The sequence below is a fragment of the Neovison vison genome, chromosome 12 (genome assembly GCF_020171115.1).
Source record: "Neovison vison isolate M4711 chromosome 12, ASM_NN_V1, whole genome shotgun sequence".
Taxonomy (NCBI): domain Eukaryota; kingdom Metazoa; phylum Chordata; class Mammalia; order Carnivora; family Mustelidae; genus Neogale; species Neogale vison.
In genome coordinates, this window is record NC_058102.1 from 102,344,267 (window position 1) to 102,363,198 (window position 18,932).

Here is an 18,932-nt window from a genome sequence, read left to right on the forward strand (position 1 = left end):
CAAATATACTTCTGCATTCAATCTTTTGCAACATTATGTGTCATGTAGCCTCTGGAAAATTCCACTGCACACTTGTAAGAGAATGAGAGGGAAAAAAACCAGATAATGTCTTTGGATGATTAGAAAAATAGTTTTGGCCTCATGGATACCTCACAAGTCCTCGGGGATCCCTCACCCCCAACTCCAACAGATCCCCAAGGCCACACTTGGAGAACTGCTGCCCTAGATCATTCCTTGGATTCCCTGGAGAGTCCTTTCTGATGCACAGGGGTCCTGTGGGGCACAGGGCCCTTGGTATAATCCTGGCAGGGGCATTAGGGCATTCCTGATGAGATCTTGGTTTCCTCTGTCCTCATGATACCATATTCTTTCCCTTGTCTTAGAGTCCTGGAGAACGTTCCATCTTAGTGACTTTCTTTTCTTTTCTAAAAAAAATAAACCTTATGACCACAGATCATAGAGCAGGAAGATCTTGGAGAACACCTTGTCAGCTGCTCATTTGCAATTAGAAATAAAATCCTTTTCTGGAACCAGAAAGAACTCACCCTGAGTCTTGTGGTCATTTGGTGACAGAGCGAGGACCAGAGAACTCAGGTCTCCTGACCCCCTCACCTCCTGTACCCTGGTCTTCAGGGAGGGTGCCCCCCTACCCTGCCAATGGCCATGCCACCTTCTCCACAACCTCCCACTTCCCGGAAAAGGTGCTCTTGATCTGAGGGCTGAGCCTACCCTTGAGTCAAGCCAAAGGGACTGAGGGAATGGATGACACTATTGTCTTAGTGGGGGGTGGTGGGACAGGAGGCGTGGGGGTGACCAGAGGGACTTTGGGGGGCACAAGGGCACTGAGTCTGGGGATGAAGCGGGAGGGGAGGGTGCTGAGGCATGGGTGGTGGGGTGGTGGAGTGAAGATACCACCGATTTAGCTGCTCAGCTGGGGCCTGGCCTTGACCGCTAGCATGATGTTTCAGCCTGTGTCCTAGGGAGAGCCTCACTCATTCATGAACTCAGCCATTTGTTCAATCATTGACTCAACACAGCACCTTATGAATGTGCAAAGTCAATGTGCACATTCAAGAGGCCGAGGTTGCAACAGTGAGACAAAACAGACAAGAAACCCCGTCCTGCTTCATTTATGTCTCCCTCAGGGGAGCCAGACAGGAAACCAAACCAAGCAGTAAATTATATAATATAGTAGAAGGTGATAAATCCGGAGGAGATCAATAAAGCAGCAAGAAGGACAGGAAGTATCAGGGTCAGAGGATTTACATTTTAAATAGGGAGGGCAGGGCAGGTCTCCATGCCTGGAGTGGCAATACTTAAAATTTGTAAAGCAAGCAAGGAAACATCACTCTATTCTCTTTCTTTTAATGCTATTTCCTTGGGTACGTTTTATATGGGTCTGGAACCTTCCACCAGATTGTTCATCCTGCATTCTGTGAAGTCGTAGCTAGAAGCTGGAAGAGACTTCTAGAGATGACCATACGGGGCTCAGTCCTACCGTGCGATGGTTTCAACCCAGGAAGGCTGTCTGGCCATGTTAATTACATGCAAAGTAGGAGTCAGGAATCTGGGGTCCCGGCTCTGGCTCTGTCTTTGGATCAGGGCCCTCTTACTAGAAACTGGTGGAAGCCCCCCCACCCCTGTAAAGTGTGAAAGGCAGTTTTGACTCTCCAAGTTGTCCTTGAGTGTGCACTTTGGGATCAGAAGGATGGAGAACAAACCGTTTGCTGGTGGCCTAGAGCTTTGCCCCCAGAACCATCCTGGTCACCCACTGTAGACTGCCCCAGAGTCCTTGCTGACTCTAGCTTCTCTGATCACAGCCCCTGGAGTCCTCCTTAGCTCATGGTCTTTTCTCTCCAATGACACCCCGTGGCTGAGTCGAATCCAGACGGGCAAGTGTTGTTCTTTGTCACCAAATGTGAGCTCTGAGACTACTTGAACCACAAGGGCCCTGCTTCCCCAACATGTGTGACTGATTGAAGTGTTCTGTAAAGGGCTCTTTGCACTCGGTTCTCCTGGGTGGCAGGGCCCGGTGGCAGGGGCATCTCCGCTGATAGGCACAGAGCATGCTGGATGGGGACCTGACCCAGTTATTGGTCCTAGCTCTGCCACCACCTCTGTGACCTTAGGCCAGTCACTTTCGCTCTCCTGGACCATCTTCAAATGGCTAGATGATCTCTGAAGTCCCTTCTGGCCCGGCTGCTCTCTGACTCTAATGATTTAAGAGTGGGATGTTGCTGGTGGTAAGCTTACACACCATTTGGCTTCCCCCCCACCTCTACAGCCTCAGGCTTCCGCTGCAGTTTATTAAATTCGTATTTATTTTTCACCCGGGGAGCGTTTTTTGATGAAAACCATCTCATTAACCGATGGGAAGCTGTGGCTGCTTTGGCAGCCGCGGCTCCAAAGGGGTGTGCGTCTCCCCGCAGCTGTCGCCAGTCTACGCCGGGAAGACGTGCGGCCTGTGCGGGAATTACAACGGCAACAGGGGTGACGACTTCGTGACGCCCGCAGGCCTGGCGGAGCCCCTGGTGGAAGACTTCGGGAACGCCTGGAAACTGCACGGGGACTGCGAAGACCTGCAGAAGCAGCACAGTGATCCCTGCAGCCTCAACCCGCGCCTGAGTATGCAAGCCCCCGCGGGGCGCACGGGGGACCTTGCAGAACCCTGAGGTCGCCTGGCTTCCAGTGCCTTCCATGGCACCGTGCACCCACTTTAGGGTACAGGGGCACTTGGCTTTCACCATCAGCATTTGATGATCTCCATCTGGATTGTTTATTCTTCAAAGTCCCTTGACTGCGCAACCCCTCCCCACCCCCACTGCCCACCCCATGAGCCTAACCCTGGGAAAGAAGAGAACAGTCCATGCTTCTGTCCCTGGACCTTCTCTCAGTCTGTTGACGCAGCAGCCACACAGATCCAGAATTAAATTATCGGAAGATGAATGCTCTGGGGTGGCCATTTGCAGATTTATCTGTGGCAACATTTCAGGCCTGCATTAATTTCCCCCTCTTACCCTGCCCATCCTGGAACTTTCTCCCTTCTGTCAGTGGGCGTGTGCTCTGGAAATGCAGTTTGTTATGTATTTAGGCCAAATGTAATTAGGAGAGTTTATTGGCTGCAGAAGAAAAATCACAGTGATTTCCAGAGGGATGTGAGGTTGTTTTGTGGGGAGAGCTGCCGGGGGAGGAGCTGGTGGGGAGATTTCAGAGCCCGACAGGTCCTGGCTCTCTGGGGGCTGGGCGCCGAGGGGGGGGCGGGGCCTCGGCCAAACCTGCGCTGCGCTCTCTCCCGCCACAGCCAGGTTTGCAGAGGAGGCGTGTGCCCTGCTGACATCCTCCAAGTTCCAGGCCTGCCACCGCGCCGTGGGCCCTCAACCCTACGTGCAGAACTGCCGCTACGACGTCTGCTCCTGCTCCGACGGCAGAGACTGCCTTTGCAGTGCCGTGGCCAACTACGCCGCAGCCTGTGCTCGGAGAGGCGTGCACATCGGGTGGCGGGAGCCCAGCTTCTGTGGTGGGTGCCCTCCCTCCCCGCCAGTCCCCACACAACCCAGGCGAGCCCTCCTCGGGTGCCCTGCGTACTGCTGGTCCTTTTCTAGGCACTGTCTCAGCATTATTGCATTCAGAACTGGGCCCAAGGGCATTCAGCAAGCCTGGATCCAGAGAACTCTTCATTTGCAGTCTCTTTTTTTCTTCCATCTCCAGCAAGACGCAGTGGTGGGGACTGGCTCTCCCACAGGATAGTGTGATTACTCTGGCCTGTCCTAGGAGCTGGAGCAGCACCCCCCTACCTGGAGGTCCAGAACCTTGGAGTCCCTGCCAAGCCGAAATTTCCTGTGGCTGCTGCCACCTAGAGTTCAATACGTGTATGGCCAGGTTGAGGAAAGAGTGAGCCCCAGATCCCAATGGGTCTCTGCATCCCGGAGGGTCTCACGAAGGCAGTAGGGAAATGCACACACCAGTCCTTCCTTATAACTCCAGGCAAACCATCAGTGGACTCCTGGCCCAAATCTCTAATAACACAGGCTGGCTAGCCCAGCATGGTCAGGCAATGCCAGCGGTGTAACTCAAGTCTGAACATTTTTCCCTCTTGAGGCATAGGTGGGAACTGCCTCCCTGCTAGGTGACTACCACACTGAATAAAAGATAATTAGATTAAGTCAGGGGCAACCAAGGAAGACCTTCTGGAGGTGGTGTACTTGACCAGGCCTTAAAAAGACTCCATCTTGGCCAAAAAGAGCTGTTCCACTGTGGGACAGTAGTAGTGATTTGGGGAAATGTAGGGGATATTCTGAGAGGATGAGGTGTCATAAATATTCTGAGTTTTAGAGTGATTTTTAGGATGTGCTTGGAGACAAAAATGTCCATGGTCTTGGCAGAAGCAGGAAAATAGAGGAGCTATGAGAAATGGTGAAAGGCCCTAATCTCATATCATGTATTTGAAAAGAAGCTTAGGTAGGGGACTCTAGAAGTGTCTAGATCCTTCTAGAAGGGTTGGGGCCTAAGTGCCATCTCGTGTTTGGAGTCTAAGCAAGGTCATTAAAAAGAGGAGCAGAGGCAGAAGTAAGGACAAAAGAGACCATGTTTATGCAGGCATGTTGTTGTGCCTCCCTGTCCCTCTGGGCCTGGCATGACACAGAGTCATGGCCAGCAGCCAGAGGAGGAGAATCTGAGGCCTTTCTGGAACCAGCCTTTGACTTCCCTGCTCTGTGGCCTTGAACTCTTCGTCTCGCTCTCCATGCCATAGCTTCGGCCTCGGGATTTGCTGTTTAGAAATTAGGCAGAGTAGCGAGGAGTAAATGGCATACTGTTCGTGAATATGTCTGTCTGCTATGTAATGGTTCGTTTGTCCACCCGCATTAGAAATTCTGTATTATCAGTGTGCTGCAGCATCAGAAGGATTTCCTAATTTAGGGCACTGTCCCAGAGGCTGAGGGCTTACTGACATACTCGGTAATCTTGAAAGAGCCATCGTCCTTCACCTCCATTGAGAACAGAACAGGAGGGAACAGGCTGAGATTTGGTTAGGGAGGCAAAACATTTGAGGGGAGGTAGGAAGGAGTTTTCTGGATCTATGGGCTTACTTGGAGGTAAACCAGAGAAAAGGCTTTCCAGAGGGCCCGGGAGGCCTGAACCTAAGGAGGATGGTCATTTTCCTCCTGAAAAATGAACAGAGCTCCTTAAGCCACTAACTCCATCCTTAAGAAGAACCACGCCCACTGGGGATGCTCAGGGAGCAAGGACCGTTCATGCAGCTCCTCTGGGACGCTGGGAGGAGATCTGGGAGAAGTACACCCTTTTTTTCTCTTCTTGTAACTGGGCAAGAGCCCGGCTCCCTGCAGGCAGGGACCACGTCTTACCATTTCTTCATCCATGAGCCTAGCACAGCCCCAGTACACAGTGGATGCACAATACCCTTCTGTTAAGTTGAGGTGTGTACCACTTCTGGAGAAGAAGGCCAAAAGAGATATTTCACAGGGCTCTCAGCCAACTCTCCACTCCAAATGCTCCTTAATGGGTGAAACGTGACCTTATTATCATAGGTTCAGTGGCCTGAAAGTGAGTCGCATCTTTATGACCCAACACGCCCCCTCTTAACCCACCCTGCTCTCAATATTCATCCACTGACCCAGCCTCTCTGCTGGTTCAGCGAAGAATCCACATCTAATATGGCGACGGGGTCCCTCCCTTCTCAGCTACCCTCAAACCCCGAGCCCTGAGCATTTGCAGGAGGCGGAGGCTGCAGGGGCTCCCCAGATGCTCCCACCCCCATGTCTGGGGCTCATGGCCTGGTCTTCCTGTGACAGCTCCCGTGGCACGTGCTGCCCCTAGGTTCCTACTGTAGAAGTGGCTCCTAACAGAGAGGGCAGGGCTTCCAGTGGTCTCAGGAGTGTGCTCAGAGTGAGGCCCTCCCTTCCTGGACAGCAGCTGGTGCGCAGCGGGAATGCCTGCCAAAGGGGCAAAGGACTTCCCGCACACCCCAATAAAGAATTTCATCACTGGGGTGCTCCCAGGAGTGTGTGCAGTGGCCAGATCCCCCAGGAGTTTCAGGCCTCCCTCGCCTAGGCCTTTCTCTGGAATGCCCCTCCCTTCGGGACCCCGCGGAGCTCCGGCTGCATTTCTCCAGTCATCACAGTGATTAAGTAGCCGTGACTGACCGTGTGCCACAGGCCGGGCCCGCCTCGGACCTGGTTGGTTCGCTCAGCCTTCACAACAAGCCAGGCGGGTATGAGTCCCTTCCAGCCAGGAAACTGCTCAAGGTCACGTAGTAACTAGTGGCGGAACCCGGTCTCAGACCCAGGAATTTGGGAGACAGAACCCATCTCCTTCCCTGTGTTGCAACACTTGGCCCCATGACCTCTTGGCTCTTGGACACCGTGCTGTCTTTCTGTGGGAGGCCGGGGAGAGTGAGGGCAGCAGGGAGGCAGGGCTGCTCGCCTTGCTGGAGCAGGTTCAACAGCGGCCGGCTCTTTGCGGCTGTCCTCCAAAGCACGGCTCCTTAGGGGCGGTTTGCTTTTAGGGCATAATGGTGAAGAGCGTGGGCTTTTGGGTCACGGAGAACTGGGTTCAAATCCTGCCTCAGCTTCTGCCTGGAAGGCATGATCTTGACCAGTCACTCAGCTTACGTTGAGTTTTCTTCTGTGTAGGATGGGGGCCATGAGATCTAGCTCAGTGAGAGGCATAAAAGGCATAAAAGCTGTGTGAAGAGCAGGGTTACAGTAGGGGATAAATTAATGATCTTTATCTGGGGAGAAATATCCTTGCCTGGCACTCCCAGTTCTTTTTAATAGTCACAATATCAACACCCCCCCCCCCCAATTTCTACACGTCCCAGGCTTCAAGGCTTTGGAGACTGCTAACGTGGGAGCCCTTGGGTTCAGCAATGGGGAATCCATGTGCATCTGTTATTATCAGAGACATTTGTGAGCCTGAAAATGCAGTTTTGCTCAGAGTGGGAAAGGAAGGTGGTGATCGTATAGCTATACTTGGAGTCCCAGCTGCAAGGGTGGCACCCCTGCCCTTGGCATCTGTGTGCTTCCATGTTTCCACTGAGGCCTTCCTCCCCTCCCTTCTCTCCCAGCACTGAGCTGCCCCCCGGGCCAGGTGTACCTGCAGTGTGGGACCCCGTGTAACATGACCTGCCGCTCCCTTTCTTACCCGGATGAGGACTGCGATGAGGTCTGCTTGGAAGGCTGCTTCTGCCCCCCAGGGCTGTACCTGGATGAGAGGGGAGACTGTGTGCCCAAGGCCCAGTGCCCCTGCTACTATGATGGTGAGATCTTTCAGCCCGAAGACATCTTCTCAGACCATCACACCATGTGGTAAGTACGAGCGGTGGGATCGCGGACCCCAGGAGTGGCAGAACTCAGAAAGAAAATGGTCCTCCATGTCCTTCATTTCATGGGTGGGAAACTGAGACCCAGGAAGGGAAAGGACTCGCCCAGAGTTGCACAGCTGGTCGGAAGCGAAGCTGGGATTCACCCAGCTCGAATGACTTCCTTACCCTGTGGGGACTTAGAACAGGCTACCAGCAAGACTGCTTCGGCTTCATTGCCAACTCCTGTTTGCCAGCTTCCCCTTTTGAGAACAGTAAGTGTCCCCTCCCCTATAGCCCCTTGGCAGGGTTCTCACGCAAGGGCATTTGAGCCAGAGGAAGACTGACTGTGGCAGCGTTTCCTCCCTGGTGCATGGCGTCTTGATCTGCTTCTTGCACTGCCTGAAAAATAGCTCCCGCTGTATGCACTTCTTGTGGCCTTTTACCCGGGGCCTCAGTCACAGTCAGTTTCAGCAGAGCCGTCACGGCCACGAGAGAAACCAGTAACACAGCATTTGTTGGGCAAATGGTTCCTTGGCACGTGCTCTGCCCTGGGTGCTGGAAGGTGAACCACAGAAGGTGAACACTGTGGGCCCCGAGGAAGCGGACAGTCCAGTAGAGGAACGAAGGCACACGTCCTGATTCCAGAATATTCTGTCATGAAAGGAGAGAGCGTAGTGTGAGGAGCCGTAAGGCATCCATCCCAGCGTTAGCGATGACCAGCACTTTGACAATCTTATTTATGTATCCCCACCTCTCCTTTTTGGCTGGAATAAAGAAAATCTCAGCTCTTAGGTCATTTCATCTGAAAATGTTTAAGTCTATGTTTCTAACAGATAAGCACTTTAAAAAAAAAAGTGACCGTAATATCATTATTAAGCGAAGCGTTAACAATAATTCCTGATAACACCTAATGTTCCACCCGTGTCCACTTTTTCCTGTCCATATTTAAATGTCTTTTTATGTAGAACTGGTATGTTGAAATCAAAATCCAAACAAGGTCTGGACATTCCATTTGGTAATGAAGCTCACTTAGCTGAATTTACAGTCGTTCCCAATTTCCTCTGCCCGAGGAAGGTTTTTTAACGCTCAGAGTACGGCAGTTGCTGTCATCAGAGTTGGATTTCAGCACAATATGTTCTGTTTCCCCTTGGGACCGTGACCTCCCCAAGAGTAGAGACCATATCTTAGGCCCTGATCCCCAGCACCCAACATACTTCTGGTAGGAAATAGGTACGATCAATGTTTCTTGAGATGAAAGAGCATTGTGTTTGGTAGACTTGCCCTTTTGGAGACATAAAAAATCTCTACCTATTCAGGAAAGGGCAGATTGCTTCCAGTTGGAGAAGACTCAGTGTAGGAGGTAGCTTTGGGTTTGAGGAGGATTCTAACAGTGGGCATGGGGTGGGCCCATGGGATGAGGGCTTTGGGGTGGGCCCATGCCCAGGGACTGAAACCCACAAAGAGACCTTACCCATTACCAAGGTAAGTCCTCTGTCAGAGGGAGGAGAAGCTTGGAGGGATGTTGAGGGACTTTGAAAGGTAGGGTGAGGACTTGAGCAGTAGGCAGCGAGGACCTCAGAGGTGTTGAACAGAGAGCAGATAGCATCAGTGCATTCTGGAACCTTTGAGAGGCATGAAGGCAGGGAGACCCACTGTGGGAAAAGTGGACACAATCTGGTCAAAAGGTGTTAAGGCCCTGGGCCAATACCAGTCGTGGAAATGGAGCAAGGGGACAGACACCAGAGACCCTGGGAAGTAAACAGACTGGGGGCGTGTGTAGGGGGATTAAGTTTGCTGAAGATGACCCCAGGACACTGAACTGGAGTGCCAAGAAGACCAGAAGGGAGGACAGGAAGAGCAAGAGGGCTCTTTGTTGGTAGAGGAAAGATAACGTGTTTGGTTTCAGCCCAGATGAATGAGTTACTGAGAAGGCATGTTGGTGAGTAAATGGAAACAGTCACAGGAATGATGGGTGTGGGTGGAACTTGATTCTGGACAAGATTCGTGTGAAGGTAGGGGGGATAGCCATGGGAGTAGCGAGGTTCATGGAGGGCGTGGGCCAAGGAGCAAAAAAGGGGACTGAGTCCAGAGCTTGGGGGGATGTTTACAGGACCAGGGAAGGAGAAAGAGGACCCCATGAGAGAGGCCAAAGGATCAAGGCCAGCAAAAAGGCATAACTAGGGCAGAGCCCTGTTGTGGAAGTGAAGGGACCAGGGAAGTAATAACATCTGTTGGGTTGAACATTGGGCCTTCGCCCAGTGGTCGTTTTACTGCAGTTGTCCGGCTGTGATTTTTAGGGTGTTTCTCTCTGGGACCTTAAAACAATGTTGTTAGGAGTCAAGCATTGCTTTTTTAGCCAAGAATTTGAGGCTTAGAGAGATTATCGCTTTCCCAAATCATTTAGCAAGTGACAGGACCCAGGGACTCTTGAACTTTTCATATTACATGGAGAGTAGGCAGCTGAATTTGGCTATCAGAAGGTCATGGTGGCCCCCATGTTGCAGTAGCGTGGTGAGGAAAGCAGCAGAGGGTAGGAGGCTGGGGTGACTTGGAGAGCAGCTAGTGTCCCTGGTCATTTTACTATATTGTAGGCACAGGGAAGGTGGGAGATGAGGTACCATGGGCCCTGAGTGAATAGGGATTGGGGGGAATAGCCGTAGCTTCAGGCTGTCTTTGGGATTTGCACATCAGTGACCTCTCCATGAAATGGAAACCTCCTCTTTCTGGTCTTCCCTTCAGGCACCAGGGCTGAAAGCTAGTGGCTGTTCTCTCTCCACTTCATTTAGAAAACTGGGGTTTCCGGAGAGTAGGAGCCAACAGGAACTCAGGGCCTATTTGTGGCTCTTTATATTTACTCTTGAGACAATCATGAGTCCCATGGACGCATGCTGGGGGCACCTACAACAGGTGGTAGGAAGGGCAAACACCTGTGCTAGCATGTGTCTTCAGGCCATTTGGCTGGTCATCGAATGGGCCACCCCCTAGAGTGCTTGCCCTCTTGCAAGCCAAGATCTGGGACAGGAGTTGATTGTAAACCCTCCTGCAAGGTTTCTCTTTTCTTCTTTCTAAAAATAAAATTAAGCTTTTGTTTTTAAAGATTTATTTATTTATTTGAGAGAAAGAAAGAGAGCAGGAGCAGGGGGGAGGGAGAGGGAGAAGCAGGCTCCCCACTGAGCAAGGAGCCTAATGTGGGGCTTGATCCCAGGATGCTGGGACCATGACTTGAGCTGAAGGCAGATGCTTTCTGTGTGAGCCACCCAGGTGCCCCAAAATTAAGCTTTTGGGTCATGTCCAGATGACAGATCAGACATCTGCGGGAGGATATCTATAAATCGAGTGTTAGCTAAAAACCAGAGGGTGCAGTTTCTGAATGTGCCCATGTCAGGAAGGACTGATTCTCTTGCCATTCGGTTCAATTTTGATTAAACAGCAGCCACATTGAAAATGTTCAAAATCATTACAGTCAGAGAAGTACAACTAAAACAGTGAGTGTTACTCATATCTATTAGAGTAGAAAAACTGGAACTCTGGATAATGCCAAGTATTGGCAGGACTGTGGAGTATGGGGCCCCCGATCTGCTACGGGTAGGACATACCCTGGTTCAGAGAACCCAGTAGCTTTCCAAAACCTCAAGCTGATGATGTCATACCTCTGCTTGGAATTCTTTTTTTTTTTTTTTAAGATTTTATTTATTTGACAGAGAGAGAGTGATCAAAAGTAGGCAGAGAGGCAGGCAGAGAGAGAGAGAGGAGGAAGCAGGCTTCCTGCTGAGCAGAGAGCCCGATGCGGGACTCCATCTCAGGACCCTGAGATCATGACCTGAGCTGAAGGCAGAGGCTTACCCCACTGAGCCACCCAGGTGCCCCTGGAATTCTTTTCTTTTTTTTTTTTTTTTAAAGATTTTTATTTATTTATTTGACAGAAAGAGACAGTGAGAGAGGGAACACAGCAGGGGAGTAGGAGAGAGAGAGAGAAGCAGGCTTCCCACTGAGCAGAGTGGGGCTCGATCCCAGGACCCTGGGATCATGACACAGGCCGAAGACAGAGGCTTAACAACTAAGCCACCCAGGTGCTCCCCTGCTTGGAATTCTTAATAGTTTCCTTTCAGGAGGCCTTAGGATAGAGACCAAATCCTCAAGATGGTCTCCCAGGGCCCATGCACTTTGACCCCTGCCAACTCCTCCCCTCTCCAGCCTCTTGGCCTTCCTTAATCTGGAAGGTGCGTTGCTCCCTTCAAGTGCAAGGTCAGCTGCCCCTGGGAGTGCAGTTGGCAGAGTTAATGCAAATTAGATATCCACCCTTGAGATCCCCACAGTTCCGTTCTGGGGCATGTATACTAAAGAAATTCTCACACTGGCTCTTAAGAGCACAGGTATGAAGATGTTAATCACATCTTTGTTTGCTGTGGCAAGGAGCAGGTGACAATCCACGTCTATCCATGGGAAGGTACGTATGTAAAATGTAGTGGATGCAAACAATAGAGGGCCGGGCAGCCTTAAGAGGACCCTGGCAAGTAGGTATGTATTAGCAGGGTGGATTTTTTGTTTGTTTGTTTGTTTTTGAGTGAGAGCAGGGAGGGGCAGAGGAAGAGGGAGAGAGAGTGTCTTAAGCAGGTTCCACACTCAGCGCAGAGCCCAACACAGGGCTCCATCTCACGACCCTGAGATCATGACCTGAATTGAAATCAAGAGTCAGATGCTCAACCGACAGAGTCCCCCAGGCTACCTGGCACGGTTGACTCTTGAACACATGGTGGTAAAGAAAACAGCCAAACAGTGTGATATACGAGATAACACTGCTTGTGTCAATTAAACATACACACGCGCGAAATAAACACACTTCATGAGAGTACATTCAGGCAGATATACATTAAACAGAGTAATATTGTATTAGTTTTCTTTATCTATGGCTGCATAAAACAATGAACCTCAAATGTAACAGCTGAAAACAGTGAACACGTTCAATCTCCTTCTAAGTTTCTTGGGTCAGGACTGCCGGAGCAGCTTGGCTGGGTGGCTCGGCTTGGGTTGGCTCCAAAGCCTGGAATCATCTGGAGCCTCAAAGGGAGCTGGAGCCTCCAGCCCCAACTCATTCACACAGCTCTCGGCAGAAGGCTTCAGTTCCTTGCTCTGTGGACCTCTCCACTGGGTGGCTTGTGAACTGGTTTCCCCAGAGTGAGTGATCCAAGAGAGGGCACCAAGAGAGAAGCCATAGTCTTTCATCACCTAATCTTAGGTGACACGTGGATGTCACCGTTGCCACATCCTGTTGGTCACATGGACCAACCTTGGTGCAACTGAGATGACACAAGAGTGTGAACACCAGGATACAGGCATCACCGGGAGCCCTTTAGGAGACCAGATATCATAGAAATAGTGGTGCGTGGGAGGGGAGGGGATTGGGATTGGAGGAGAGGAAGAAAAGAATATAAAAAATATACTGAGTACTTTATGCAAAGCCTTGTGCTGGCTGCTGAGGAGATAATGAAGTGAGACCAGTCATGGCTTCTACCTTCTTAGATCTCATAGTCCAGTGATGGAGAGAGAGAGAGAGAGAGAGAGAGATGTTAACCAGATAATAACATCAATGCACGCAAAGGCATGAGGGTAGGAGGAAGAGAAGTATATGGTTTATGAATGCTTGACATGGGCTAGAGGAAGGGCAGGCGGGGTTCCAAGCACATGGGACCAAGGATGCCATCTTAGGGATTTGGTCTGTATCCATCAGTTCAGAGTTTCTGCTTCGTCTGGATGAGAAGTAGTGGTGGCTCGAGAAGTCAGTCTGAGTGCCAGTGATGTTTTGGAGATGAAGTCCAAGGGCTGGGTGATGGCCAGATATGGGGGTGGGGAGAAGGCGGTGGCAGGGCTGACCCCTCATTTGCTGGTTTGTGAACGTGGACGGATGGTGGTATCATACAATAAATCCAAGCACTGGAGGACGACTGGCTTTGGTGGGGGGGGATCATGAGATCAGTTTTGGATATACTGAGTTTGAAGTCTTTGAGACACCAAGATGGCGATCCTGTAAGTGCTTGAATGTATGGATCTCGGGTTCAAGGTGGGAGATCCCAGCTGCTGCTGTGAGTGTGCAAGTCATCTCTGTCCTAGAAGCTGTGGATGACAGCACGGGGTGAGAAGAGAGAGCAGAGCAGGGAGCCAGTGGCAGGGGGTGGGGGGGCGAGCCTAAGGGAGCAACCAGGAAGGTAAGAGGAAACCAGGAGGGATTTTTTTTCTTTTTCTAGAAGAACAGAATAGTCACAGTGATGAATAATGTTAAAAGGGATCAGGTAAGGAAAGAACTGAAGACATTCCATCAGGATTGGTAACACGGAGGCTGCTGGGAGCCCCAGCAGGCTGTGTTTCCGTTGAGTTAGGAGACTGCCTGAGTTGGAGGGGTCAGAGGGTGAGTGGGAGGCGAGGAAAAGGAGTTGGCCAGGGTCTCTGCTCTTGCAAAGCTGGGCTCCGACCTTCCTGTCTGCAGCTACTGTGAGGATGGCTTCATGCACTGTACAACAAGCGGAACCCCAGGAAGCCTGCTGCCCGACACCGTGCTCAGCAGTCCCCTGTCTCACCGCAGTGAGTACTGGGCTCTCCATCTCCCCGCCGGGCTGCTCTGTCCCACGTGTGCATGCATTCGGGCATGGGTCAGGACTGACACATTGTTTGTGTCTGTATAACTGACTCTCAGGCCTTGAAGTGCCTTTGCATGTGTATATCCAGATTATTGAGGCAAGGAGGAATTTTAGGGGGAAAGATTGAGTTCTCTGCAAGGTGGATTCAGTGGGACTTCTGTTTTGCCCATGGTGACCTTAACCTAGAGGGCAGCTATAAATTGGTCGCCTTGATTATAGGCGACCTTGGCTCCTTCCTTGGCTTCCTTTTGCCCACAGACATGCTGACAAGGATATCTGTCTGTCAATCTATCTATCTAATCATTTTGATTTATTTTTATTCATCATGATAAGTACATTCATTAATCCCCACCCCTCCCACCATGCCCCCCCACCTCCCCTCTGGTAACCAGCGCTTTCTCTATAGTTTAGAGTCTGTTTCTTAGTTTCTATTTCTCTCTCTCTTTTTTTCCCCTCTGCTACTTTGTTTCTTAAAATCTACATATGAATGAAATTATTTGGTATTTGTCTTTCTCTGATTGATTTTTCAAAGCATTAATACTCTCTAGCTCCATCCATGTTGCTGCAAATGGCCAGATTTCATTCTTTTTATGACTGAATAATATTCCATTGTACATTTATACACCACCTCTTCTTTATCCGTTTGTCTATGGGTGGATGCTTGGGCTGCTTCCATAGTGGGGTTACAGTAAATAATGCTATAGTAAACACGGGGCACAGGTATCCTTTTGAAGTAGTGTTTTTATTGCCATTGGGTAAATATCAAGTAGTAGAATTATTGGAATTATTGGTAATTCTATTTTTAATTTTTTTGAAGAAACTTACGCTGTTTTCTAGAGTGCCTGTACCATCTTGCATTCCCACTAACAGTGAAAGAGGTTCCCCTTTCTCCACATCCTCTCCAACACTTGTTTCTTGTGTTGTTGATTTTAGCCATTCTGACAGGTGTGAGGTGGTATCTCATTGCAGTTTTGACATTTCCCTGATGATGATTGATGTTGAACATCTTTTCATGTGTGTGTTGGCCACTGGATGTCTTCTTTGAGGAAATGTCTGTTTACGTCATCTGCCCATGTTTTAATTGGAATATTTGTTTTTGGGGTGTCAAGTTGCATAAGTTCTTTATATATTTTGGATACTAACCCTTCATCAGCTGTGTTGTTTGCAAATATCTTCTCCCATTCAGTAGGTTGCCTTTTAATCTTGTCGATTGTTTCCTGCACTGTGCAGAAGATTTTTATTTTGATATAGTCCCAATAGTTCATTTTAACTTTTGTTTCTCTTGCCTCAGGAGACCTATTTAGAAAAAAGTTCCCATAGCCAGTGTCAGAGAGATTACTGCTACTTCTCTTTTCAAGGATGTTTATGGTTTCAGTTCTCACATTTAAGTCTTTAATGACTAGGATGTTTGTTTAGAAAGCTTTTCAGATGGATTTGAAGCCAGGGATCTTGGACCCTTTATTCTCAGTTTGAAGGTCCCCATACTTGGTACGCAGTTTAAGGACAAGGCACAGAAGGGAGAAGGGGTTGGACCGGCACTGGTGGGACCATATTCACCTTATGGTTCAGGGAGAACTAATTGGCTTCCAAATGGATCTTTGCTTAGAAAGGACTGACCAGTAGAGGGAGAGGAATGACTTTAGGCAGATACATGTGCTATTTTCAATGTCCAGCTTGACCACCTCTCTCTGCCTTTCTCTTCCCTCAAGACCCCATCTCTCCAAGCGACCTGGGTGTTTGCCTTTGTTCTCCATTTCACCCTGGGTGAGAAGTCAAGCTCCCCTGCTTGGGGAGCATCTCTCAGCCTGGAGCTGGGGCAAGATCCCAAGCACGTGGGCAGCTCAGAAGTTGAAATAAGAACTTGTGACCTTGTCTTTTTCTGTTCGGGCTGCCATAGCAAAATACCACAGACTAGGTGGTTTAAGTGTAAGAAATACAGATTTCTGTCTTTGTCTTGTAAATGTACTTCTCACAGTTATAGAGGCTGGAAGTCCAAGGTCAGGTGCTAGCAAGGTCCCGGTAAGGGTTGCAGACTTCTCGGGTCCTTACAGGGTGGAGAGGGCTGGGAAACTCGGTGGGCTCTCTTAATCAGGGCATGAATCCCACCCGTGAGAGCTCTACCCTCATGGCGCCATCACTTCCCAAAGGGCTCACTTCCTAGCACCACTACCACTAGGGTCAACACGTGAATTTCGGGGGCGGCAAGACATTCAGTCCGTAAGAGATCTGAGGGTCACTAAGTCCTGCCCCGCTCTCCGGTGCTTGCTTGTGTCCCCACCCTCTTGGCTTTTTTCTATCCTATAGTCCCTGGAAGGTGACTTTTTTTTTTTTTTAATAAGTCAGGAAGCTCCTAGAATTCTGTGCAATTTTGGAAGGCCCACCTAATCTTTTAGGGTTTCAGTTTCCTAACAAAGTTTCTGTGTAAAAATAAGGCTGGAACTTGTCCACAGGAGATAGTAAGTGCTCTATATAGTCAGATATAAATGCTGTGAGGCACACGCAGGTTTCTGAAAGGAAAGTGCTGTAGCAACCCTCATGTCATCATTTATTCAATCGGCCCATGATAGGTGCCCACGGTCAGGAGATATGATACATTCGTGTACAAAGGAAACAAAACTCCTTCCTTTGGGCTGTCTGAGTGGCTGTCGGTTAAGCATCTGCCTTTGGCTCAGATCATGATCCGGGGTCCTGGGATCAAGCACTGCTGAGCAAGGAGCCTGCTGCTCTCTCTCCCTTAGCCTGCTACTCCCCCTGCTTGTGCTCTTTCTCTCTCTCTCTTTCTCAAATAAATAAGTGAAGTCTTTTGAAACAACCCCTTGCTTTCATGGAACATATATGCTGGTATTCTGGGGGGGGGGGTGTGTGTGTGTGGGCAATCAGCAAATAAGTACATAGTATATCACAGGGTGGCAATGGAGATGGTCAGATGGAGGATGACAGAGCCAGGAGGGCAGGGAGGAGTGCGGAGGGACAGAGTGTAGCAAAGTCAAACAGAGCAACTGCGGTGGCCAGTGGCTGGGCGGAGGATGGCACGGAAACAAAGTCCCTCTTAAAGATTTTGTGGCTCAATTAGTTGTGACAATTTTATGAGCGGTTCAGCTGGGGCCCAGAAAGGTTCCTTTTTAGCACCCAAATGCAGGTCCTTTAGAGCGTGGGTCTGGACATTTCCACAATGCATCCTAATTTAATGCTTGAACATGATGCGGTGGGTTCAAGGGGAATGAGGAGTGGGCTGATACAGGGATCGGAGGGCAGGACAGATGCCTTCCACGTGGGCGAAGGCCAGGGACTCAGATGAGTAGGTGGGGTGGCCCTGCAGTCTCACCGGGGGAGCCTGGCTCAGGGCAAGGCCTGCGGGAGCACCTGATCCCAGGCAGTGGGTGGCTGGGTCTCTGGATGCAAGTGTGTGGGGGGGGACCAAGGACAGTGTGGAAGGGAGATCCATTGACTCTTTTGCTTTCTTCTACTTCCAAGGTAAAAGGAGCCTGTCCTGCCGGCCTCCCATGGTCACGTTGGTGTGCCCTGCCGATAACCCGAGGGCTGAAGGTCTTGAGTGTGCCAAAACCTGCCAGAACTATGACCTGCAGTGCATGAGCTCAGGCTGTGTCTCTGGCTGCCTCTGCCCCCCAGGCATGGTAAGCCACCAGAGCCACCACGGAGCCTTGGAGGGTGGGAAGCCTTGCATTTTGCTGCAGGTAAAGCACGGGCCAGGTGGCTCTGGAGCAGAGAGAGGAAGAAACAGGAGCGAAGCAAGAATGGTAACGGGGGGGTGGGGTGGTGGAGGTTGTGACTGGGGTAGGGTTGGGGGACAGTCTTCTGTGGCTGACTCAGCCACCAGAGCCGGGAAGGGAGATGGTGGGAAAGTGTCTGGAGTCCATCCTGATGAGATCCGACAAAAACACAGGAATTCCGTGCACAGAAGTGCTGCAGGAAGCACAGTGAGTATTTCCAGAAAATACTTATGTGTGGAAACTGGCATTTCCCCTGAAGTTTTCCCAAGGGCGGCTGCATTCCCCGAATGAAGAGGAGAGGGCACACATATATTTGTATATCATTTGCATATATGTGTAGAACTTTCTGTTGCAAGAGATGATGTTGATGTTGCTGCCCCTTCACCAGCAAGGACCGGCCCCAGTCCCTTCCCCTCACTGAGCCTGGTTTTCCTCACCTGGGAAGTGAGTTACGAGGTCTTGGCCAGCTCTTAAGAGATACACAGCCTCCGGCCAGCAGTTCCCAGCATGCCTTGCGTGGTCCAAGGTCTGCTGATTTGCCTCTACCTGGTTCTAGGCGGCTGCTGGCGGCAGGGGTCTGAGCGTGCCCAAGATCCTTGCCTTCCTCCCAAGTCTGCTTGTGGGTCAGTTTTGTACACATATATTATGGTCGGCTGTTCCCCTACCCACGGTGGAAGTTACCCACCGTCCGCTGGGGTCCAGAAGCAGGGGCTTGCAGTAGCCTAACGCCGTGTCTCAGCGCTGTATCATCCCCCTCACTTCATCTTACCATGAGGCATTTTATTATCTCACATCATCACCAGAAGGAGAAGGGTGAGTGGGTATAGTAAGATGCTTAGACCACATTCGTATCACTCTTCCTACAGTGTAGTGTTAGAACTGTTTTATTTTTAGGTATTGTTCTTAATCTCTTCCTGTGTCTGATTTATAAATTAAACTTTATCATAGGTATGTGTGCATAGGGAAAAAACTAGTATATATGGGGCTTGGTCCTATCTGCGATTTTTAGCATCTACTGGGGGGTCTTGGAATGTATTCCTGTGGATGGGGGGGGCTGCTGCATACATAGGTTATTCTTGTCACCCTGAAGGATGTAGCTTCTGGGTTTTTCTCTTTCAAAAGCCTCATGACTCTTGGCTTTTCCTGACTCTGATTCCCCTGTACCCAAAGTAAGTAGCTGGGACTGGGGCAGGAGTTGGAGAGGCCAGATGGGAGGGAGTAGGATGGCTGTCCTATATGACTGTACAG

At 50.2% G+C, this 18,932-nt stretch overlaps 1 protein-coding gene across 2 annotated transcripts in view; it reads left to right on the plus strand.

The window, feature by feature from the left end:
- The window catches only part of VWF (von Willebrand factor), a 137,076-nt gene that overhangs the window by 48,291 nt on the left and 69,853 nt on the right, over positions 1 to 18,932 (plus strand). For both annotated transcript variants that reach the window (XM_044228748.1, XM_044228749.1), the window contains exons 14-18: positions 2,430 to 2,625; positions 3,302 to 3,517; positions 7,085 to 7,325; positions 13,803 to 13,897; positions 17,428 to 17,588. In XM_044228748.1, the coding sequence (XP_044084683.1) occupies positions 2,430 to 2,625; positions 3,302 to 3,517; positions 7,085 to 7,325; positions 13,803 to 13,897; positions 17,428 to 17,588 (909 nt within the window). The remainder of the gene's footprint in view (positions 1 to 2,429; positions 2,626 to 3,301; positions 3,518 to 7,084; positions 7,326 to 13,802; positions 13,898 to 17,427; positions 17,589 to 18,932) is intronic.